Here is a 24,811-nt window from a genome sequence, read left to right as displayed (position 1 = left end):
GTTTTCAAAAAGTCTGTAGTGCAGCCCAGAGCAACAGTAGTCACTGTCTTTCTTACAAGGATGAAGCATAATTGCCATATTTACCTCTAGCTTGTCATATCAAAACCCTGACTAAACCCCTCTGCAGACAGTTAGGAAGTTAGGAAGATCAGAGAATTTGTGCTGGGAAATACTCTGTTCTTGCCTAGGAGGAACAGTTCCACAATGACATAAAAGGCTTACTAACCAAGAAAAATCCCTCAGTCAGAATATTCAAACTGGCCTATTACATTTGATTGCTTTTATAGATACCCTGAAGCATCCTTAAGGTCAAAAGTAAAGAACTTAGTTCTGAAAAGGTCTGAGTACTTTGTCCTGATACTTCAAACATATTTCTGCACCTCAGCACTGCTGTGGTTATGTGAGTAATTTCACTGAAATTACTATTGAGAATGAAAAAGTTTGGTTGGATCACTTAAAATATGTCTTGCATCAGTCTTAAACCAGCCATGAAATCTTGGCATCCATTCAGGTGATTAAAAGAAAAGAGCAGTGTTGTGTTTTTCTTTTCAAAATACATAATGTAAAGATGCATTAAGCAACCAATGTATTTGTAGAGAATGGAGAGTAACACTACAGAGAAATTTTTAAAAAGAGACTGAGGAATATGAAGACATAGAAACATAGGACTAGTGAAAGACAAACTAGCAAGACCTTTTTTTTTTTTTTTTTTGCACTGACAAACCACTGTGCTGAGTTGTGCTAAACTGTGAGATGAACAGCATTTCTGTTAGCTGCATCTAACTGGCATCTTTAAAGTAGAGCTGTATTTTAGAATCCATAGCCCAAGCCTGTATGTGGTCATATTAGAGAAAGCTGAAAATTGCATTAGAGCCCATCAAGATGCATCAGTATAAATTCAGATAAATAAGACTTAGAATGCAGAAGATTAAACCTGAGGATTTTGTCCATCAGACTATAAGGTACTACCAACTGCAAAATGGGGTACTGCTCTATTATTGTATCCCCAGATAGATTTTTAAATATTAGATCTTAGGATCATTGCATATCATTCTTTCAATCGGCTTCTGTCAATTCATGATAGACTGTTATTTTCTTATACTGCTGTGAAAAGAACATTAACATGTCCAGCCAACATTATTTTTAGGTTAATAAAGGCTTTTTGCTACAGTTTTGTTTCCCTTCTCTTCTGGTAATACCTGCTGTTCAATATGTGTGACGAGCATGGGCTTACAAATACTGACTCCTTTTTCATTACATACTACTTACACTTGCAATGCACATATAAATGTTTATACTTACACACATCCAGTTACCTTTTCGTTATCGACAGATGATTCTTTCAAAGGTGCTCTGTGGTCTTGGAGTGAAATTTCAACTCTATTGAAGTGAAGAACAGATATTGATAGAAATGGGATGTTATGCTCTGACCTTTCAAAGTGCACAAATTCTATGGATTCAGAAGGAGTGACTTTCTGAAAACTTTGGGAAACACACATCTCACGGAATTTCTGGAAAACGTCTATGAGATGAGAAATCTTCTGCTTGCAAAGACCACATTCAAAGGCTGGAAACATATGATTTTCTTATAAAATTCTCTTTTAGGAGGACATATTTCACTGGAAAACGTGCGTGAAGTGTTTCTGGTTTGGTGCATCATTAATTATATTATATATTTCATTGAGATGCCTCTTACAGAACACTTATGAACTCCTCCAGCCATGGCAGCATTTCTGTGGCCTGGTTAGGACTGTTCCCAGGCAAATGCTACTGCCAGAGTATCATGCAAGATAAAGGTCATACATAAAACTCTACCTCAATACAGAAGAGTTGCCAATCAGCTGGAATTTCCAAACAGGCACATATGGTCCTTATAAAAGCAAACAGTACAGGTCAAACTCCCATACCTCAATTATTTCAAGTCAGACCATGCCAGTGTATATAAAAGTAGACAGCCCAGCTCTGATTTGGATTTCAGTGTGAGTGCCATACAAGAAAAGGTCTATGGGAATCAATAGGAGAGTCATATTCCTGCAGAGTTTATCTGTTTCATTTTTCAGATCTGGAAGAGGTGTCTGAAATATACACTGTATTTTTGTTGTATCAGATTTGTACGTGATAAACAATAAATTTACTTTTTATTTTTTTATTTTATGCTAGTACTTGTCCTTCAATCTGTGCTCATTTTAGTAGACTGCTAAAAGGAGAGATTGTTCACCTTTTTGTTCCTTTTGCTAAATCTACAATCTGGCTTATTGTTTTCATGTTTATTGTATCTCACAGACTAAATACTAAGTTTTGCAAATGATAAATCAGGTTCTAACCCACAACAGAAGGATGATGGAAAAGGTCCTAAAGTCTAAACTGCAGACTGCTGAGTTACACACGTTCTGAACTGGAAAGATACAGTAAAAGTCTGCCTAATATTTGTCTAGAGATGCTACACAAAAAAAAAGTGTTAATGTAGCTAAAAAACTCATTGTGTATAAAACCAGCAAAATTAACCCAATATGCTTCTTATTTTCCTTTGGCAGATCTTCCAGTAAGATCTGGCTGTCAATAGGGGTTTCCATTCATTCATTCCTACAATGTTTTCCATAGCACGGCATCTCAGTGGAGGCATATGACAATTTGGCTTTTTTGGCTATGGCATGCCACCATGGCATCCCTCAATCAAAAGCACTGAGTGACATGCTTTTCTTGCACTGCCTGGCATGCAATGTGCAATATGTCAAAAACACTGCTGCCCCTTCCATACTGTGTATTATCAGATTCCTTTTTGTTGTACTGTTTTCTTCCACAATCTATTAAATATAGTGGAATATATTTTATATTTAGATTGGCCACAGACACTGAGTAAATGCTTTTGCTCATTTAATATGTACTCAATGTGGGCACACTCTGTGCTCCAGCAAAGCCCTTTGCATGAAATCACCCATGGGAAATATCCCTGAGCATGGTGAAACTTGGAAAAACTTACCTTCGAGCAGAGGCATTCTTGAATTACAAGCTGCTGGCATATTTACCTCTGTGTGTCCCCTCACAGTCAGCCATCCCTAGCTCTCATGCTGGCTCCTGGAGACAGCTGGAAATTGGCATGCTGAGGTGAAGCAGTTGCTCTAGTTATTTCAAGGTGTTGGCCAAGTCAGTCATGGCTGGCAGAGCTCAAAACTGCTGCCAGTCACTTTTCCATGCATCATTCTCCTGTAAGTGCTTTGTGTGCTCTGGGTAAAGCCATGGCTCTGAGCCATTTTCCAGACTTTGCTTATTCCTGATTTCCATTCTCAAAAAAAAGAAAGTCTCTATGACTTCAGGTAAAGTATTTTTGTAAGTGAGATGAGCATGATTATGCTTTTTGCTTGTTTAGCAGGAGCAGATGCAGCATCTGAACTGCACATCCAACAGATGGTGTTCTACAGGTATAGAATGTTATTTGTACTGGACGCTCTGTTTCAATCTTTCATTTAGGTAACAAATGTACAACCCCCATGAAGAGCATCTTATGCGTTGGGTATCCAACAGGACCACCATGTTTTACTTATTTTGATAATCTTTTGAATAAACTGTTATCATCAGGTGCCCAACTGTGATTCTGTGACTGGGTGCCAGTTTTGGGCAAGACCATGTCTGCAATTACTGAAATCCTGAACTTCTTCATGAATGGTGTAGATTGATCTTGTTATCCTCTTGCCTTTGCTATTTCAGATGGCTGATGGCTTTTACGTGTCCAAAGTTCACAAAATAGAAAGAAATCACTGCAATAAAGTTGTGAATGCACTAGGCAATACCACTCCTCTTAAATGTTTGAAGCTGTGACCTTTTCTTAATTAAAATGGCATTTCTATGACAGAAGTGTTTATTTCCTGGGAAAAGCAATTTTTTACAAGTTAGCTGATAATGAATTTCTGAGACAATATCATAAGAAAAAAATAAAGGTAGATCCTAAGGAATGCAAAAATAATATTATTCTGATTATCTATTAAGGCAGGTAATGCTACTACGTTTGCTTTTTGCTCTACCTTTCATGAGGAAAGCAACAGGGAAAGAAAGCAGTTGGTGAGACACTGTGGGATGACTCAGCGCCTGGGGCTGGCTCCAAGTAACTACATTTGTCACTCGTGTATAAGTTACTGCCGGGAAGGCACAACCTGCAGAAGCTGACAAAAATATGCTCCTCTGGGTGCAACAGGACCAACTCACTGGCAAGCTAAGATATGAAGACTTTCACCTTCGGATGGGGCTCTTTAATAAAAAAGATTGTAAAAATTCTCACGCAGAGCAATGAATCTAAATACTAGGGGAAGAACTGATTTGCATCTTTTTCTCTGTAATACGAATCATGTTCCTCACCTCCACAAAGGGCTCCAATAAGCATTCTTTGTGTGTATGAAGTTGATTAAAAGTCTCTCTGAGACTTCCATGAACAAGGCCACTAAAGCTGTCTGCTTATACAGACAGAAAATGAGCTGCTTCAATTAGAATTTCATGAGCACACAAGTGTTTCTCTCTAGACAGATAAGGTAGAAATTAATTCAAAAGGATTCATGTGTAAGCTTTCTAAATTAAAATTGCAACAGGTGTCAATTTTACACACCTGCCCTTCCAACAAATGTGACATTATCCATTTGATTGATGGCAGAGTAAAAAAAATGGTTTTTTTATTTTGTCACAGAGTTCTCTTTTGAAAGCAAAAAGATGCATCCTTCAATACCATTGTACCCAAGTCACCTCCTTGTATTTTCTTAACTGAATTCTGCCTAAAGAAGATATGAGGAACTACATGTTTTGAAGGATACTTTGATGATGAATGCATCTCTGTTCCTTTAAAGATAGTAAAAGGATGCCTCTTACAATATTGTGTAAGTTGCTAAGGTTCATTGAATTTTAATTTGATGTATCTTCCCTATGTAAAAATACTATCTACATCACTACAGAAATTTTCTCAAATGCAGATTCCTAAGTGAGATATCTTGTCCTTCCTGTGTCTCAAAGGACTAAGTATCTCTACTTAGATTATATTCAGCGCAAGAAGAACTTACTAAACAATCTAATAAAGTACTTTTAGTTATGCTAACCTAAGTCCTTATTTATATATTTATTAGCCTAGCTACACAGCACAACTAGAAGGGGAATCTTTATCTTCCAGATGGTTTTAGGACATTAAATAGGACCAAGTTAATCCTAAACTCTGTATATTGCAGCTTCTCAGCGTTTTTCATATACCTCACCAACACAAAGGGTAGAACCTCTCAAAGCTGCCGATTTATTTCCATGCTGTATTACAGTGCTGATAGGTACAAGGAGCATTTGAACACGTTCACTGCACCTGTGTTGGAAACCACCATCGTTTGTGATGCTTCTTGACTGACTCCCAAATATTTATCTTGGAATAGTATTTAGTTTGAGTTATGCAGCTTGAGGTTTTAGCTCAAGGTAGACAGAGTTGCAGCAGTGTTAGCAGGGACTGACAAAGCTATGGGAGATTGCAGCAAAGCTGGCATTTGAGAGAAACCCTCTGAGCATCCAAAATAGATGTGCAGACAAAGCCAACTAACACAACCATACTGTCGCTAACTCCCCATCATCTCAAAACCAAATGCTTTCCTGACTAAAATACCCACTGCTAAGTTGCCTAACACGAGAAATATATTTGGTGTAAAGCTCCCTGCATGAAGAACTGACTGGACAACATCAAACCCAAACTTGAGCCAATGGTCAGCAACGGCCTCCTTTGGGGCTGGCAGTCTCCTTTCACTCAGTAGTTTTGCAAGTTGTGAGATTTCCTTTCAGGCAGACATAGGTTTTTTCTGAGCTGTTGCATGGGAGCATTTGAGAAAGCAGGGAAGCGGCAGCGGGGGAGCCTCCCCGCCCTGGGAGCTCGTCCAGAATCACCGGGGGTGCTTCACGCCCGCGGCGCTGCCTAAGGAGGGGAAAATCGAGTTCCCTCCGTCCGCTCCCGGCGCTGGAGCAGCCGCTGGCGCTCCAGGCAGCCTCTCCTCCCCCGAGCCGGGACCCAGGGCCCCGGGGCTGCGGGGCGCTCGGCCGGCCCGCCCGCGCCGCCGCACCCTCTGCCCCCGGGCTGAGCGGGACGGGGATGGAGGGAGCCGCGGGGAGCGGCCGGCATCCCCCTGCCTCCTCCGGGGGAGAACACGGCTCTGCCCCGCGGCCGCCCCCAGCCCTGCCCTGCCCGGCCCTGCGGGGAGGACTCGAAGCCGCGGCGCTCTATAAAAGCCCCCCGGGCCGGGAGGGACGGGACCACCGCAGCGGGACGGGGCGCGGGCAGCGAGCGGCACCATGGCCCAGTCCGTGTGGGGCTACGACAGCGACAACGGTGAGCGGGCTCGGGGCCACCGGGGCGCCGGCATGAGCCCGGCTGAGCAGGGGCGACGTTTCTTTGTCTTTGTCCCTCAGGACCCGAGCGCTGGCATGAAAACTACCCCCTGGCCAAGGGCGACAAGCAGTCGCCCATTGAGATCAACAGCAAGGACGTGCAGCACGACTCCTCTCTCGCCACCTGGCACGCCAGCTATGACCCCGGGGCAGCGAAAACCATCCTGAACAACGGGCGCACCTGCCGCGTCGTCTTCGACGACACTTTTGATCGATCAGGTCGGTTTGTATTTTTTGAGGGTTGTTAGGAATCAAAGTTTGCAAAGCACCGGGTATCAAAAAGCATCCTTTGGTATCCAGCCTGTGCAGGCCAGCAGAGAAAAGTCATTTGGGAACGTAAAAACGGTGTTCCGGGAGTTTGTTCTGGTGGATCTGAAGTGGGACAGAAAGGCTGTTAGCTGCAGGGGAACACCTGAAATACAGACTCAGCCGGATGGTGGACTTCTCCCTATGTCACCTCCTTCACTACATCTTCAGGTTTTGTGTAAGGGATAAGAGTGGTGCCCAGAGGGGTTTAGAACACTTTGAGACACTCTGTAAACCAAAAACTTGTATATATATTTCTACTGACTGTGATCTTGATTTCTTCTGCATGGTAATTCTTCAGGTACTTCAGAGCCTGAAAAAGTTATGAAAATAGCATTTATGTAAATAGCATTTTATAGTTTCTGGAAAACTATGAAATGGCTTTGTTATTTAAATGAGAGCGAGCAATCCCATAGCTATAAATTAAATTGTTCAAAACTTGATTGCAGAGCTCTATCTGTATAGCTCTGGATGCAGATAGGTAACAACTGTCAAAATGAATATTAAATTCACAATATCATATAATGCAAAGACATCTCAAAAGCATGAAGTATTGATTGGTCCTTCATCAAGAAGGAAAGCAATCTAATTAATGGAAAACAGTTACTTTCCTTTGTATTTCTGTGCATCTGTTTTGATGGCACTTGTATTGAGATTTTGTTTTTAGTAAGCTATATCTCTAATGAAATATATCCACAGTACATTGAAAGATCACGTTCCTGCTTATCTCGATGAGCCCCTTGTTTCCTGGATTTCTTTATTTATCATTACAGATACTTGTTATTGTTTCATGTCTCTCAGATGGAATTTCAGCTATTTAGGACCAGGATTGTCTCTACATTATGTATTTTTATGGTCCTTTAGTATTTATTACCACAGTTTCTACACAGCAGTTTCATAAATCCCACTTTTATTACCATAGAAACATAGAATGGTCGGGATTGGAAGCGACCTTAATGATCATCTAGTTTCAACCATACCCTTATCACCACCTTTCTCTTGACCAAGTTACTAAAGATGCATCCAACCTGGCCTTGAACATTTCCAGGGATGGAGTATCCACAGCTTCTTCAGGCAACCTGTTCCAGTGCCTCACCAACCTCACAGTAAAAAATTTCTTCCTTATATCCAATGTAACCATACTCCCTTTAAGTTTGAAGACATTCTTCCTTCCCCTAGTAACAAGTTCTGTTTAAAAGCCAGAATGCTTTTCCAAAAGCTCTGCATAAAATGAATGCCATGACTGAAAGCATGGGAAGGAAAATGGTAATGAACATTTTCACATGGTGGTTCTGTTCTATCTTCTTTACAGCTTCCTGAAGGCTGAATTTTTTTAGGCTGCTCAAGAAGTTGTCTGTCTAGGGAACAGTATTGGAGAAAGGTCCCAATTTGGCCAAACCAAATGCAGCCCTCGGTGCAGTGCTTCCCCTAAATCATCTTCCTCCATTTCCTCCCCGTCTCTCCCCTCCCAATCACCTCTGTTGTTTCAGAGTGTGTAGCCACTCCTGGCTGCCCTTACTTTCTGCATGTTGCTGGACAGTTATTTAGGATTCAAGTGTTTCATAGGCACATCTAATCAGAATCAAATACAATGTTTGACAGTTCTGAAAGACCATGAGGAAGAATTTTGTAGACATTTTATTACCTTCATTTGTTGGCTTCTGCAGTGCTAAGAGATGAGGATAAGTACTAGTCACAGATTCCATTTTAATTGAAAAAAAAAAATATAGTTGAAGATAATTTTTTTTCCAATCGTGAAACATTTTGAATGTTAAAAAGATTTGGTTTTATGCTAGAGAGATTTGTATACTGTTATGAAGTGCTGTTTTCAAGTGCTTCACAGTATTTTAGCTCTGGAAAGGGCCATCTGTGAGAAATGAGTGGTAAATGAGTTTACAAATCTAACACCGATTCAGCTTGTAAATGTAGGTAGATCACATAAATTCAACTCCTGCCTCCCATTGATTCCAATGTGAAATGGCAACCAAATGCTTTTGATGAGTTGGGCCTTAGATTCTATGACTTTTTTTGTTGTATATTTGAAAGTGAAATAATAATAATAATAATAATAATAATAATAATAATAATGATTTTTTTTCCATTGAAGGCTTCTACAGAAGGTTTACTCAATATTCCTCAATACTATATACTAAGTTATGATTATTTATGTATGAACAAAGTAAAAAAGTAAGAGGGACTACATGCTTAAGTCTCAACAGTCCTTTTTTTATGGCCCTTCCCTTGATGGTTGTGACACCTACCAACTAAAAAGAGAAACTGCAAAGTTAGACCTCTTGCTCTGTGTAGGTATTCCAACTTGTAGGATATCAAGAATTCATTTGAGACCATTGGGCAAAAGAGGATTTCAATGTTAACTTTGAACTTCAAAGCTATTGGTAGACATTCAAACTTGAATGCTATTTAAACAAGGTCTTCTGGCACTGCAGTTGTGAACTACATTATCAGCTTTCTGTGTAAGGAAACACGACTCATTCCAACCTTAGGTAATGAATGAAAAATACATTTGAGAGCTTATCCTCTAAGCAGTCCCTGCTCAAAAGAATCTCCAGGCTGAAAGAGCAGGTGTGATGTTTCGAAAGTCAGAGTTGATGTCAACTGTCAGACTGATGCATGGTCAGCATTATTTGGCTAAGCACAGCAGAAGTAACAGCTTCTTAGTTTCCCTTGTTGGTGACTCAAGAACAATTCTCTAACTCCCTTGACCTAAACTTTATTGTCTTCCCTCACTTCCAAAAATAGATAATTTTTAAATTTTTAATATTTTTTTAGAAGCAGCTATCTGTAACCATTGTTAAGTTGTCTTGATGCCTTGTGAAGGCTGACCTAGAACAGAGACTAGACAGAACCAAAGAATAAAGCAGGTATTTATTAGAAGGCTTTAATGGATATACCTTGGGCAGCACGAGGTGACCTGTAAAAGGCATGCCAGTCATGGACGGGAGGTACTTTCTGAAGCACCTTTTGGTTAATTTAACAGCCTTAACACCAATCTTTTTAAAAAAAGACCCTTTCTCGACAAGAATCACCTGTGAACACCCCTCGTCTCTCTCCATACCCAGAACTGTAGTGTGTCCACTTGCCAGGAGAAAAGGGGCTTGTTGGGCAGCTGGGGTTTAACTCTGTGCTTGACCCACAGCAGCCTCCGCAGTATCCCCATCAAACAGAGCTCCCGACAACAGAATTCAGCCGCAGCCACGCAAACTGGCGAGCGCCGAGGGCGCCTGGCGGTGGGCTGGCTGCAGGAGGGGAGCTGCGCTGTGTCCCCGCGGGGCGGTGGCGGTGGCGGTGGCGGTGGCGGTGGCGGTGGCGGGGCTGACGCCGTGTCCCCGCAGTGCTGAGGGGGGGCCCGCTGAGCGGCGCCTACCGCCTGCGGCAGCTGCACCTGCACTGGGGCTCCTGCGACCAGCACGGCTCCGAGCACGTCATCGACGGCGTCAAGTACGCGGCAGAGGTAGGACGGGCTCGGAACGGCAGCGTCCAGCGCTGCCCGGAGTCCGACTGCTTTCGCATCTGAACGCATTAACCATTCTCCCTCTTGAAAGTATTCAGCTACTGGTTTTTCTCCGCCTGTGAAACTTGTGGATACTGCTTAACATGCAGTGGGATAAGCTGCATCTGCCAACACATGTATCCCTGCAAGTATCTACTAACACGGATTTCTTCACGCCAGAGTTTTTGCTGGTATCTTAAAATGTTTCAAAAATATTTGCAACAAAGCAATCTGTTATTTCCAAATAGGAAGTGCTGCTGAAGTTTTTTGGGGGTTTTAGTCATTTCTGGTATAGCTTGAGTTACTAAGTTAGTTTCAAAAAGAATAGAAAAACTCACTAAAAGTACATTTGATAAACTGACATTCAAAATTAGATTAATCTTTAAACTGATTCTGAGTATGTTTTAGTTTCTGAACATCTCTGCTTCAAAACAGCTGGGTTTATTTTCAGGAACCACAGAAAATATAATGTTTGGGTTTTGTTTGATTGGTTTTTGGGTTTTTTTTTAGGTAAACCACTGCAGGGCTGTTGTCCTAGTTTGTTAAAATTCATGAATGCTTTAGACCCCAAAGACTTTTTCAGGTCCTAAATATAAGTGAATTAACTATTGATGGTAGACAATTGCTAGCAAAGGCTGCCTCCTTCCTCCACCTTATTTGAGAATAGGCTCAGAATATATACCTATGCTCACAAAAATCCTGCAGTAGTGTTTTCCTGCCTTCCACCTACACTCTCAAGGCCCAGAGCTTGGAGAAGCTTTGTCCACCTCTCACGGGACAAAACTGAGGCAGATTTTCAGGGTCAATGTGCAAAGACATTGCAGAGAGGACTGTGGGTGATGGCTTAGGAATTTTTTTCCTGTTCCTTAACCACAGCTAGTCTTTGCTAGTATTCTGCTTTCTCTGGTCAACTAAAAAGAAGAAATCTGCTTCCTCAAACTATTTCTTGGCCAGTTCAAGCCCAGTCTTTTTATGTTACTTTTGTTAGCAGTACTCATTGATGGGAGAAGAAAGCCTGGAATATATGTAATTTAGCTACATTGCAACCAAAGATATATGGTTGCTCCTGCTTTATCCTTAGCATTAAAACCCTTATCCTCAAGAGAAAAGAAACAGAGAACAACAGATCCATTCATATTCAGGACAAATTATATTTTTTGTTAGTTTAAAAATCTTTTTTTTTAAAAAAGACTTTTTTCCCCCCTCTATATGACTGTGTTCCAATGCTCCTTAATCTGTGATTGCATACTGCTGGTTGCATTTGTAGCTATATGCATGAAGCAGAGATTTTCTGGACAGGGATGCAAAAATTTGAACTATATCCTGTACTTGAGAATACTGCACTGTTGAAAGTAGATATGAGAAAAAAAATGTCAGATTATATCCCCACTCCCTTCCAATACAATGTGCTGAGAGTAGTAAGAGATACAAACCAGTAATGTACGCATTACATACAACCCAGTGTAAATCCCTGAGCTGACATCTGCATAACCTGAAGATCTAAAAATGTACTTGAGATGAAGTGCATGTCAATAGGTGTTTTATGCACTGCATGTGTGCATGTCATGTGCTTGGATTAATCTATTTATAGTTGCATTGTCTGATATTGTGTGGTAAACTCCATTTTCTTTTCCTATGCTTCAATTAAATGCAAAGCAATGCTTTATGGAAAGCATAGGCATATAAAAGCATGGGAACAGCAGTAAGAAATACTTACATAGAGTTTTCTTTTTCATGTCCATTCCTTTACTTACTCTGTACCAGAATCTTTTCTTAATTTAATTTAAAGTGAGGATTGTGCTGTTGATAATTTCTTGTATTTATAATTGAGATTTAAATGATTTTTATTTAATTGATTTCTAATTATGATTTTAGTTACATATGGTGCACTGGAATCCAAAACACGGTAATTTTGCTGGAGCTTTAAAACAGCCTGATGGTGTAGCTGTTGTGGGCATTTTTCTTAAAGTAAGTGGCAAATATTCAGTCTTTGTAAGTTTTTGTAATTTTCCTCTTTCTCTAGTGCCAGGGGAAAAGTTACCATTGTTTTTTCCTGCACTGCAGCCCTGTCCTGTGGTGTGCACTGGGTGAGGAGGAGGGTCTGCATAGGCTGAGTGTTTCCTCTTGTCTTTTGTGTCTTTTTTTCTGCTAGCAGGTGTTGTATCTGCCTGTCAGCAAGTTGACTGATTCCCTTCTCTAGTCTCTTGTTGATTCCCACACAAGCTGGGAATCAATATGAGTTCAATGAATCTACTCCACAAAGAAAGAATTGATGGTAAAATAAGACCACTCAACATTCTAACCTTGAAATACAGAAAATTTTAAACAAAATAATACTGTACCAGTATTTTCAGATTGATTTTTTTATAAACTCAACAGAAAGAAAGTAATCCTTGTGTCAGATCTGTATGTGGTTTAGGACATTGAGAAATGCTAACAAGCACACAGCCTAATAGTGACAAATTACAGAAACTTCAGTCCTTTTAGCTGCAGGTGGGCATTTCAGCTTGAACACACCATCAGGGAATAAGTGTCCTTTTATTGTTTTATCACTAGTAAGTGGCATTTGTACAAGCAAGAGCAAGTGGATGTAATTAATTGTGCTGCAGTGTCCCTGGACAGACTAGATGAAGTGTCATTTTAATTCCATTACACTGTGAGCCAACCTGACCTTTTCTCTTGTGGTTAGTCTAAATTGAAGGTCAGCACCTGTCCAGATTCTCCCTTCAATTATTCTTCTTTTGTAGTTCCTTTTGGTCTATTTTAGGCTAAAGTTTTATGTTGTTAAACACAACTTACAAAGCACACCACTATATCCCTATTAACCATAATAATAACCTTTTAGCTAAGGTCAGCTAAAAGGTTTAGTAAAGTAAGTAGTATCATTGTCTTCTCTGGCCCTCTTTCCCTGTATCCTTCTTGCTCTTTGATGAAGTAATTGTTGTTTTTCTCTGAATTTGTCATGTTCCATTACTGGGTTTTGGGATACTACTAAAACAGGATTGAATTATCTTCTGAGGAATTGAAGTTAATCTATTTTGGAACAAGACATGGCAATAACTGAACATCTTACTCATACTGCCTTTACTCTTCTGGGATGTCAAAGCTTTTGGAAATGCTAAATGTCATGAACACAAGCAATAAAGTGACCCCATTGCTTTAGGTCATCTAGACATGAATTCATCACATGTCTTACATCAAGTCTGATCTGACTGGGTGTGTGCTGCAAAATGAAGTGTCTGCAGGAACTACAGCTCTTCAGGCCATCAAGACTTTGCCAAATTCTCAGACATCCCACAGTGGCTTGCTTTTGAAGCAGGAGCCAAGGGCTAAGCCCTGGGTAGTGACACTGAGTGTGCATCCATTCCTCAGACAGGCATGATGCCTCTAGGGTCCTTCAACACATGTTCAAATTGCAAAGCCAGCTACTGGAGTCCACTATTTTGGATGTTCTTTGAACACAGATAATTTTCTGTCAGTCCCTACTGGATTCTCTGAGACTGCTATTTCCTAATGTGACAGATGGGATGTAATGAATTTCTTTCAAATACTGTGGAACATGATGAAAAAGACAGAGTATTTGTGCTTTGCATTACAGGTTGGAAAAACTCCCAAACCAGAGATGAAGAGAATTCTTGAAGAAATTGAAAATATTAAGACCAAGGTATCAAAACAATTTTTTTTGTGATATAATGTAGCTGGAAAGCCACAGAAACTGGAATCAGTAGTTCACATTCATATTTTGGCATCATTTTGATGCCAAACAGTAGCACCAGAGATGATGCATTGGACTATGGAGCATGATAGTTTCTTTTGCTTAATTAAATATTTAACTCCTCACTTCTGCAAGTATTCTGGTTGAAGATGATTTTTTTTATCAATCCTTGCATACACAATTGGTCCTGCAGGTCTTATTGGTCCTGCTCTGTAAAAAATATGCCAGTGGGCCAATACCAAGAAGAAATTAAAAGCTTTTTGAATTTGAGGACAACAGTGGCCAAAAAAAAAAAAAAAAATGCATATAGCAGGGTCAGAAATTTAGTTAGCCTAAAATGAGAAGAAACTAGTAGCAATGATAGAGCAGGCTCTCAGTCAGTGTAAGGGAGATTAAAAGTGTTATTAGTTTTAAGAAGGAACTGTATTTATAAAAGGAGTTAAATGGTTCAGTTTCTGCCCCGGTCCTAAGTTCTCTTTTCCTATGATACTAGCAGAAATAGCATTGCAAACATATTCTAAACTGTTTTTTAAGTTTAATTAATGATCTAAGGCACCAGTCCATACCTATTGCATAGATACAGCTGCTGAAAGGAGTTATTTGCAGAGAACTGCAATATTGCATCTACTGTCATCTAGCGTTGTGATTTACAATAAACTTAATCTCTAGGTATACTTAAGCAATTCTACTTCATTATAAAATTTATTATTCTAATAATGCTAAAAGTTGTTGCGTTTTTGGTTGTTTATTTTTTTTTAATTTCACCTTGAACATGCCACCAGATCACCAAATCTGTAGGCATTTGCAAATCTACCAGAATTTCTTGCATTTAATGTATGTATGTGTATACTGCCATTGATGTGCAGGTCTGAGCCTGACAGCTCTTCTCTCCTTTGTAAGAGTCATATTAATTTTATTTTTTTCAACTCAGTTTTCAAATGCAATTAAATTCTTTCTGCTGAGGCAACTGAAGGTTATTTTTCAACGCTATCCATGCCCCTGCCTTGATGTGTCAATGGTATCTCTTTTGCTGGCTTTCTCTCATAATGCCTATATCATTTTTTGGCCTTTTACATGTAGTAGTTCTGGAAAAAGCAACAGTTGAAGTAAAGCAGAGAAAGATAAGTGCATATGTGAAGAACCACATGTTGTATTTCATCTCGTTTTCTTTTCTGTCATCACATATATTTTCCCCAAATTACTTATTTTTCAGAAAGATTAATGGGTGGTATTGCTGGTGTAATTATCACACATGCAGTTTCAATTGCACTGATGCATTACAGGCAGAGGAGTTTCTTGGTCACTGTACTGTGTTTACTGGAAGAGCACAATTTTGTGAATTTATTTGCAAATTCATGTTGAACTTACAGAATAATCTTTTCAGGAAGATATAATTGGAGTTACTCTTTCTACTCTAAATTTGTGCAAGGATGCATAGAAACGATTTCAGCTTCTGGCACTTTGTTCTAATCCAGAGAAAATTCACCATGATAGAAGAAGGAAATAGGAATAATATATCTTCTTTCCCAGAAGGAAATCCAAAATATCAATAGAGATGTGAACTGCATTTCCTTGGTTAGTTTTTGTTGCCCAGAGGGAACAGGGAATACTCATCACAGTCCTGTGGAGTTACAGTCTATTTGGTGGCAGACTTACCAGGAAATGTTGTGTGATGTCTGCTTTCTCCCTTGTCTTTTGGTAATCACCTTGAATTGTAAGATATTTAGGACCCAGTACTCTTCCAGAAAATATTTTAATTTTTTACTAAGTGTAATAGCGCCAACAAAAAGACTGAGAGTGTCACCATGAATATATAATTAGAGCACAATTTTGGGGGAAAGAGGTTCTGATTTAAATTCCTCCAGATAGAAGAGAAGACTGTAATGAATCTGGGATAAATGCCTGGCCACTATCCTGTAGGATAAAAAGAGTAACACTACCAGCAGTGCCACAGGCTTTAAGTTTTATCCCAATGGCCCAAAATAAAACACAATTTTGATCATTCCAGAACAGAAAAATGTAAAAATGAGTTTGCTTTGATCCCACACAATTCAGTTTTAACTTCTTTTAATTTATGAATGCAATCAAAATGTCAGTTATTATGAATTGCTGGGAAAGTGCTTGACAGGAAGAAAAGGAGATTGATTTCTTGCATAAATCTTGATATTTAATTGCTTCCTTTATAATAACGTTGATGCTGATGACTTTTAAGATGCAGATCTCTTAAGAGTTACTGCAGAGAATTTTTTTGTTTCCCAAAGGGGAAGGAGGCTCCTTTTCAGCACTTTGATCCTTCAATTCTTTTCCCCAAATCTCGTGACTACTGGACCTACCACGGTTCTTTCACCACACCCCCCTGTGAGGAGTGCATCACTTGGATTCTCCTGCGGGAGCCGATTGAAGTCAGCTCAGACCAGGTAAACTCCAGCCATTTCTGCTGCTCCTTTACCAGTTCTCAGCAGTGGCTCAGTATGTCAGGGCAATGATTTACAAACCCTGTGTTGCACTTTTTGGTAGGGAAAGCTTTAGCTGTGGGCAGTGAGAAACTGCCTGCAGAACGCACTGTTGAAATGGGCTGTAAAACTGACCCCGAGAATCAGGTGCTCTTGCAGGACACTACCTGGAATAGCCTCAGTAGTGATGTTCTTGGGATCCAAAAAATCTGCTAAAGCAGAAGAGCCCCTGAGCCACAAAATTCAGCCATCACGGAAGCCTCAGTTCATTCTATGTTCTTTACAATTAAGTGGAGAGTGAGACTAATATTTTCCTGGTTTCCTGGTTTAAGAAATTGCTGGTCCAGACCTTGACTTCTTAAAAGCTGTCAGTGAGAAAGATCAAACAACCTACAACCTACAAACCTGAACATTCATACAAAATAATGTACCACTTGCATTCACATAGCTCAAATGTGCATTTATAGAGAAAAAAGAAAAAAAGCCTGTCTGGATAACGTGACATTTTTAGATCTTGTGTCAAAAATTTTGGCTATATATACCAATTTCTGCTTCAGCAATACAAGTCAGGGTATATTCTTTCTACTGAAATGGTTGTTTTCAAAATAGATTTATTTTGCATTTGGATGAAAGGGTAACAATTAACAAAGAAACACTGAAATTAAGTTAATTTGAATAACAGCAGCTGAGTGCTGAATTCATGATTCAACTTAATAATCCAGTTGGCATATCTCTGCCTTACAGATCAAAATAGAAATTTCTGCACCAGATTTTTCTAACACTGCCTTGCACTGACACAGGTCTAGATCCTCCTTCACAGATAGCTGTATTTTCACAAGGTGTCCAGCTCCAGCTGGTCACAGCAGGGCCCTATTCTTTTTCCACACCGTGGGCGTGAATCAGAGAAAAAGCCAAAAGAAGCCTAGGCAAGGGTCAGATGATGAACTGTTCTGTGGATGAAGAGTGTGAAGATCCACAGAAACAGGGCAAACTCTTGGGCTGCAGCAGTTTTTATCAGTAATCTCAGTATTATTAGAATTATTAGAGACTGTCATTGTCATTGTGTGCTTGTCACTACACAAGAAAATTCCTTTTTCATCTCAGAGTTTGTTCTAGGCAGTAAGGTCCACTGTTCTTCCACACGGACACTTGATTTTTTCTTCCTTGCAGATGGCAAAGCTCCGTAGCCTTTCCAAGAACGCTGAGAATGAACCCGTGAGCCCTCTTGTTGACAACTGGCGCCCACCGCAGCCCCTGAAGGGCAGGATAGTGAGAGCCTCATTCAAGTAAAATCTCAAGTCTCACTCTGCTGAACCTGAGTGAGAAAATCCCTGCAATACAAAAGTGTAGTTAGTTTTTTGCTGTCTACTGCTTTTCCTCTGGATCCAGATCTGTGTTTCTCAGTTTGAAATTCTGAGTGGTAAAAGTGAATCTATTTTTAAAAGCAGAAAAATACTGTATGCAAATACTAAGCATAACAAGCAAATGGTAGAAGGAATGATTCTTGACCACAAATGCCTCAACATTTATGGTCACTTCTCTGCCTTGTGGTCTTGTAAGAAAAATAGTATTGCTGAGGGGGAATGCCTTTCTTCTGCTGCTCTGTGTTATCTCCCAGAATGACGGATTTTTGATACTCTGCCTGCTTCTTATATTTGACACCTTAATGGTTTCGCCTGTTAGGGATTTTGCTGTACATGGAAAGAATCTTTCTGGATGATTCATATGTATCCTTTGTCATGCCCACTACTGAAAAATCCAGATTAAGTCCTACGTGTTTGTTTATTTGACTTGGTAGCTGGAGAATATAAGTGGATTCTGTTTGGCTTAATTCCTTTTCGGGAGACACATCAGCTTTCAAATATGATCCAAGCAAGGAATCAATGGCAGACAGAAACATCTATATCAATTTCTCCTGTCCTTCATCAGTAAACTTTATAATTTCAGTGTACAAGTACCATCTAGGTTGAACCCACACACAGATCATGTGAATAAAGATCTACATTATATTCAACACCCAGGTAATTATTCAGTATTGGACATATAGGAGATTGGATGGTCAAAGGTGGTGCATAAATCCCACTGCACAGGCAGTTTCTAGGTTCTCTGTGTTCCTGTAACTCATAGGAATTGCTACTGTAGGTAGCAGTGGGTGCTCTTCTGGAGATGTTCACAAGCATGTTCAGAGCAACATTTATAAGGGATATGTCAAAGTCTGAAAAAACCAGGGCTACAAATGGCTGGAATAGGCATTTCTCAGTCCTTAACTATTTCACTTTCCATCTTTACTAGAAAAATGGTGCTGCAACAGGGAAGGAATGTATGGGCAACACTGGAAACATTCTGTTGTTATTACCAGCACAATTCAGTGCAAATGCAGAAATGAAACTGAGGGCAGATTTTGATCCATTTTATTCATTTTGAATTGTTCTAAGGATTGCTGAATTCCCATTGAAAGTTAGTATTTTAGTTCATTAGGAATGTATTTTGCTTAGTATAAAGCAGTTTCTTTTTAAAAACTAAGTTCATGTGAGTAGAAGCTAAAATATTGATTGAATTTGTTTACAAATGTTTTAGCACTGCCTTAATTTTATCAGAAGATCAGCTTTTGACATTATGAGTGCAGCACTTGCAAGGGTATTGATTTTAGGAGCCCCTTAGATCTTCTTTAAACTCTTGAATCTGTAAATCTTCTCAACACATAAAAATGTTACTACAGAAAGCTTATGAGCAACAATTTTTTCCTACTGTACTATGTCTTACGTGTAAAATTTCTTCTCATATCCATATGCAGTTGATCTTGGTGATGAGAAAATTTTAACACAAGTAACTGAGACAAGGGTTTGAGTCTTTCGACCTAAAAGCCATTGACTGTGATATTTTAATCTCCTGTTATTGAGGCAATAAAACAAGATAGTTGTATGCACTTGAAATAACTGCTTTTATGTCATAAGAGAATCAATAAATTGACTTACATAAAAAATAAATTGATTGCTGTTTTTATGCTAAGTGATGACTGAAAGTAGCAAAAACTTAGTAGAAAACCTTGCTACTCCTTTCTTTGGTACATACGCTTGTAATACAAGGTGGACAGACATTTTAGTACTTTTTAGCTGTTGGAGTTTAGTACAAGAAGCATATCAATAAGTTAGCTGAAATGTTAAATAATTCTGAAAATTCCTGATTAGTTGATACTTTTGAAGCACACAGACTCGTTAAAGAATAATTGCCTGCAAATGAGAGAATGAGTGCGCTTCGCTTGGTTTGCATGTTTCCTATACTGCTTTTGAAAGGTAGAATAGGCAGAAATTTATGATCTACTGAAATAGTGGTTTTGGTTCCAACAACCAATGCTTGGTTTGTATGCTGGCAAAAAGGAAAATACAGTCTGAAATTTATATTGCTTCCTCATGCATGTGCTCTGATGCCATTCTCTCTTCAAACTATTGTTACACAAAAGCATCAGCCTCACTGAAAAGATGCTTTAATGATTTTTTTCCCTTGAAGAATAAAGTGCACACAGTTTTGTTCCATTGCCTTTCTTCCTTTGATGAATAGTGTAGGTCAGCATTGATTACCTTGGTGACAAAATCAGAATATGTGGATTCTAATCCTGCTGCCCCATTTATCTTAGAGAAAAAAAAACCAGTAAAAATCCTTATGAATTCAGTGCCTATAATGTATATATTAATTACAGCAGGGCAGCCAAGTGATTCACATTGATTACCACCTATTAGGTTTTGACAAAAACTTGCCCAGTTTCCCACACCTCACAATTACTAGAAAAATTAAAAGCTTATTCCTGTAGTTTCAAAGCTTTTCTTTACTAACTGAAACAAGTGTCACCATCTTTCAGTCGTGTGTAAATTTGTAACTGGACTGTGAATTCCTGGTATGACCATCATATACAACCAGCTACGATGCTGCATTTCTACTACAAAAAGAAAAGAATTTATATCTTTTTTTTCCGAATCTCAAAGAAAGATGCTCCTGGATTTCCTTGCTGATGTTTATCTGCTGAGTAATCAGCATTGAAGAATGTTCATATTATCAGGGAGTTGGACAAAATAGAACCTTATCTATTTCTTCCTGAGGCATTTGGTCCCATGCCTTAGCAAAAGGATCAGTTATATGATGTGTGTTCCACCTTGTCTATCTCCCTTTCATCTCAATGAATTCTGGCATTTATCTTTGTCAATACTGGAGCACAAAGCATGTATTCAGGAATTATTTAATTTCCAAGCCCAAAAATTTAATAGAATATTTTATAAGGTTCCTCACTCTCAAGGATTTAATAGAACTTTCTATAACATTCCTCACTCCCCCAAGAGATAATGTACAACCAACGATGAATCAGAGATCAAATCAGACTCAAGTTTTTTTTTTAAACATATTTTTTAAAGCATCCTCTTTTCAGTTTACAGCTGCTGTATATGTTGATTTGCAAAAAAATTGCAATAAAATTAAATTATTTGTGAGGGAGAGACAGAAAAACTCACATTAAAACACATAAGTAGATTTGAATACAGATGGAGAAGTTGTGATATTACTGGGAAAATAAACACCAACACAGTATTGCTGTTACAGAAAATTGTAACTGTATTTGGACTGAATAGTACAATACTTGCAAGAATGTCTATGGACTTTAATGAGAAAAACACTTGTAGAATCATAGGCCTAAGCTGGACCTTAAAGACCATCTAGTTCCAACCCCCATGCCATGGGTACGGACACCTTCCACTAGACCATTATTTGGAAAAAAAATACATAGTAGATGGAAAATTTTCTGTAAAAAAGGAGGATGGAGAAGAATAGATGGAAAATTTTCTGTAAAAAAGGAGGATGGAGAATAAAGAAATGCAAAGGATGGAGGAGAAAGAAATGCAATTTGTACTGCAAACTGATGAAGTGGAAGATACAAGTCCACAGTCTAAATTAATACCTCGCTTTCAATAAGGATGACTGTGAAGAACATGAGTGCAAATAAAGAAGGATTAATAGAAATATATGTATATGTGAGAATGAAAATTAAGTGAGATGGTAAATCAAGTAGGACAGCAGAGCAAACTTCATACCAATGGAGTTGTCTCTGCTTCAGAAAACAAAAAGATTGGCATAATAAATTGCAACCTTGTTGAGCACTCTATTTCACAAGATCTCCCTGGAGACAGCATCTTGCCTCTCTACAGGAAAATCCAACAGGAAGGTTGGAAGCAATGATGCCATCAGGTATGCAAAAGAAAGGTTTCAGTTCCTAAAGAACCACGGCTGTAGTTAGTACAAGCAGGAACATTGACAGAATGTTGTCTGCATGGGAGTTCTCAAAGTAGGTCTCACTGATTCTGCCACTAATTCTTTAAGTCAGAGGTTGACATTAACTCATGCTTTTGCAGTTCTGTCATGCCATCAGTAAGCAGAATATGCAGTAGGTGTTAGGAAAAAATATGCCTTTGGTAAATTTGAGTAGCACACTGTCACTCTTTTACTGTTACTAATATCTTGCAGAAGATCTGTCGGAAAAGATCTGTTGAAGAAGTTGAAACTCCTTCCTGCAGTTAGGCCAGTTTCCACACTGCACTAGACCAGGAAGCCCATGGACCAGTTGTCGCAGACTTTTATGGTGGAGATAATACATCTTTACCAGACTAAGATGTTTAATTCTTCCAATTCCCATTAATTTTTTTTTCTCTTTTTTTAAACTGACAGTCCCACAATTTATCCTACCTTCACTCTATAGACAACACAAACATTCCTGCTAAAAACTAAAGTGAAGGATGCTACTTCTTGCTTGGCTTGAAATGGTTATTTTCCAGAGCCCACACGGTGGAGCCAGTTCTTCAACAGTCACCTTCCTGACACCACTTTCAGCTAACAGGAGGCCTGGGCAGTGCAAATTCTTCTAGTCCTGCACAAGTAATTGAGCATTGAAACAAATGCAGTTTATCCAAGTTCTTCTTGAGCTACAGAATCTGGTGTTTAAATAAATATTGATAGTAATGTACTGGTATTCATTTCTATCTAAAAATCTTCTGTATTTTGTCTGCATGTTTATTCAAGCAAAGTCTATGTGAGGAAGTGCTTTTCTTTTTACAGGCTGAGAATAGTCCAGTTAATTCCATTCCTAAAGTACCAAAGAATCCTGTCACAAGGTAAACGGAGTTTCAGGTGAAAATCACCCACTGGTATGTACTGAACTGGTTGCTGATTTGAGTAATTATGAGACCAAGACTGCAGGATACATTACCCTCCATACTAGCAATACCCTGGCTGAATAGCAATTTCACTCTACATAGCTCTTTTCTCTCTGCATGTCTCAGCCATCCTTCATGGTTATGATAATTTCTACACAGAATTAAATAACAAAGACATTTCCATTAAGGTTCGCTTCTTTCAGAGAACAGTGACTTTTTTTTTTTCTTAACACTGCAGGCTACCAGCCATTAAGCCCTAATTTAAGAGCTCCCACAATGTTGTGAATTGTCTGCGTAATAAATCTCTGCTGGAGAAAGAGGATAATCAACAAATATTTTTTCTTGTCAGACATCATTGAGCAACAAATGGCAACAGTGTCAGCAGCCTATCTAAATTTACAGCTAAGCAAATGCTACTGACCCTTGAATAAACAGATGAAAGTTGATTTGTTGCCCAATAGTGTGTAAGATCTATAATTGAAACACTGATTTCATTGTCTCTGTTGGGAAAGGTAGGGAATGCAAGTTCAGACACAATGCTTTCTACGTGTAATGTCTTGGAGCATTTTGCTGTAACTTCTGCTACTGAAAAATCCTGAAAAAATGGATAGAGTCAGTGTGATCGAAATAAAGCTGAGGCTTTAGAACATTTTTTTCTGCCTTTAAGGTAATAAATGTGCCAGGACTTACATTAAATTACACACCATAAATATGGTACAGAATTAATAGTGAAAATAATTATGTTATACTGGTGTCCATCATCAGACTATTTTAATGCCACTGTAAGAAGCCCTATAAAATATTTCAAACATTTTCAACCATATTTCCTATATGTTCTTCCCATAATCTCAAAACCCCAAATTCATAATATTTGCTGTGTATATAGGTATTTATCTTCTCCTCCTCTTAAAGGTAATGGGGGGTAAAATTCCACTGCAGACAATCTTGACTGGCAGTTCCCTGTAAAAGCAACTCTTTGCTGGACTCTGATTGTGACCTTTTACCCTGGATATGATTTGGGTTATAGTGAAGTTTGCTTTCTGGTTCATGTTTCAATCAATCTGATCTTTTAATGGTTAATATTTAATAGCATACAGCAATTAAAATTGTATTAATTAAAGTAAATAAAAGTAACTGTCGCCATTAAATAGACATTTTTGGAATCCTGACAAAATCTGCTGCTTTTGCTACTCCGCTGAGTTTGGCTGTCCTAGTTAGTCTCTGTCACCCTTTCTGGAAGCACAGTGTTCCTTTTTACAGAATCTGACTGAAAGGTTTGCCATTTTTGCATAAGTTTTTGGTGCTTGCTGTTTTTTTTGTTTAAATGATGAACCAAAAGCAACACTAGATTAGAGTTCTCTTTTTTTTCTTCTTACTGGAACAACTTCACAATATGCATAGAAACATAAAACTTCAAGTTAAACAGTGAATCCATTACTTGCATTTGTATCTTCACATCACAGGATGTAGGGTCCAGTTCCTGATGCACCTGTTTAAGAGAGCCATCTCTTCACTTGGCAATATTTACTGTGACTGAGCTGTTGAATAAAAGACACGCACTAAAATTTGTTGCCTGGATAGACTTCATGAATGTGGGTGCACATACTTCCATGTCAGCAAGGGAACTCAAGGAGTAGATGAATTCCATTTATGCAAGCATGGAGAAATTTTTGTGGCCAGTAAATAAGCACCATAGCAGTGCCTGATTATAACCAGACAGAAGACAAGCTGTTGAAGATCTCCTTGCTCCAACTTCTGATTCACTGTGTGGTCTATCTGATGTACAAAAATGTCAAGATTCCCTAGTTGGAACTGGTGAAGGGAATGTGTGAGAACATTCACGTAATCTTAAACTAGGATGTGGAGTTTTGCCAAACAGCCCAGATGGAGAGGGCACAAGGCAGTATTACCTGCAGAAGCTTTCCCGTCTGTGCCTTGTCACAGGGAATCTCTGTATAATCCATCTATCCTGCTAGCAGTTGCTGGAATTTATGATTTGGTTGTAATTTTTCCATTACTGCTTAGACACTTAATTAAAGCATACAAATTACTTATTTACACTTCACTTGGAAAACACCCCTGGTTGCAGCTGGGCAAGGAAATGGCAGAGTCTTCACCATCAGGCTAAACCCATCTCCATATCCATATCCATGATTACATTGGCCACAGCCCAGAAATCCTTCTTGCTTCTGTTTCCAAAATAATCTATGAAGGAATGTTATACACCAAGCATCAGATCTTGCCG

General features: G+C 39.0%; 1 protein-coding gene across 1 annotated transcript; it reads left to right on the top strand.

Moving 5' to 3' along the window:
- Positions 1-6,215: 6,215 nt before the first annotated feature.
- LOC137471381 (carbonic anhydrase 3-like) lies at positions 6,216-17,689 on the top strand. The gene is made up of 7 exons (XM_068185665.1): positions 6,216-6,331; positions 6,412-6,609; positions 10,050-10,168; positions 12,083-12,175; positions 13,806-13,871; positions 16,184-16,339; positions 17,546-17,689. The coding sequence occupies exons 1-7, from the start codon at positions 6,295-6,297 to the stop codon at positions 17,663-17,665; spliced, it is 789 nt and encodes a 262-aa protein (XP_068041766.1). The 5' UTR covers positions 6,216-6,294; the 3' UTR covers positions 17,666-17,689.
- The last annotated feature ends 7,122 nt before the right edge of the window (positions 17,690-24,811 follow it).

This window comes from Anomalospiza imberbis, chromosome 1 (assembly GCF_031753505.1).
Source record: "Anomalospiza imberbis isolate Cuckoo-Finch-1a 21T00152 chromosome 1, ASM3175350v1, whole genome shotgun sequence".
NCBI lineage: Eukaryota > Metazoa > Chordata > Aves > Passeriformes > Viduidae > Anomalospiza > Anomalospiza imberbis.
This window is presented reverse-complemented; position numbering and strand designations above follow the sequence as displayed.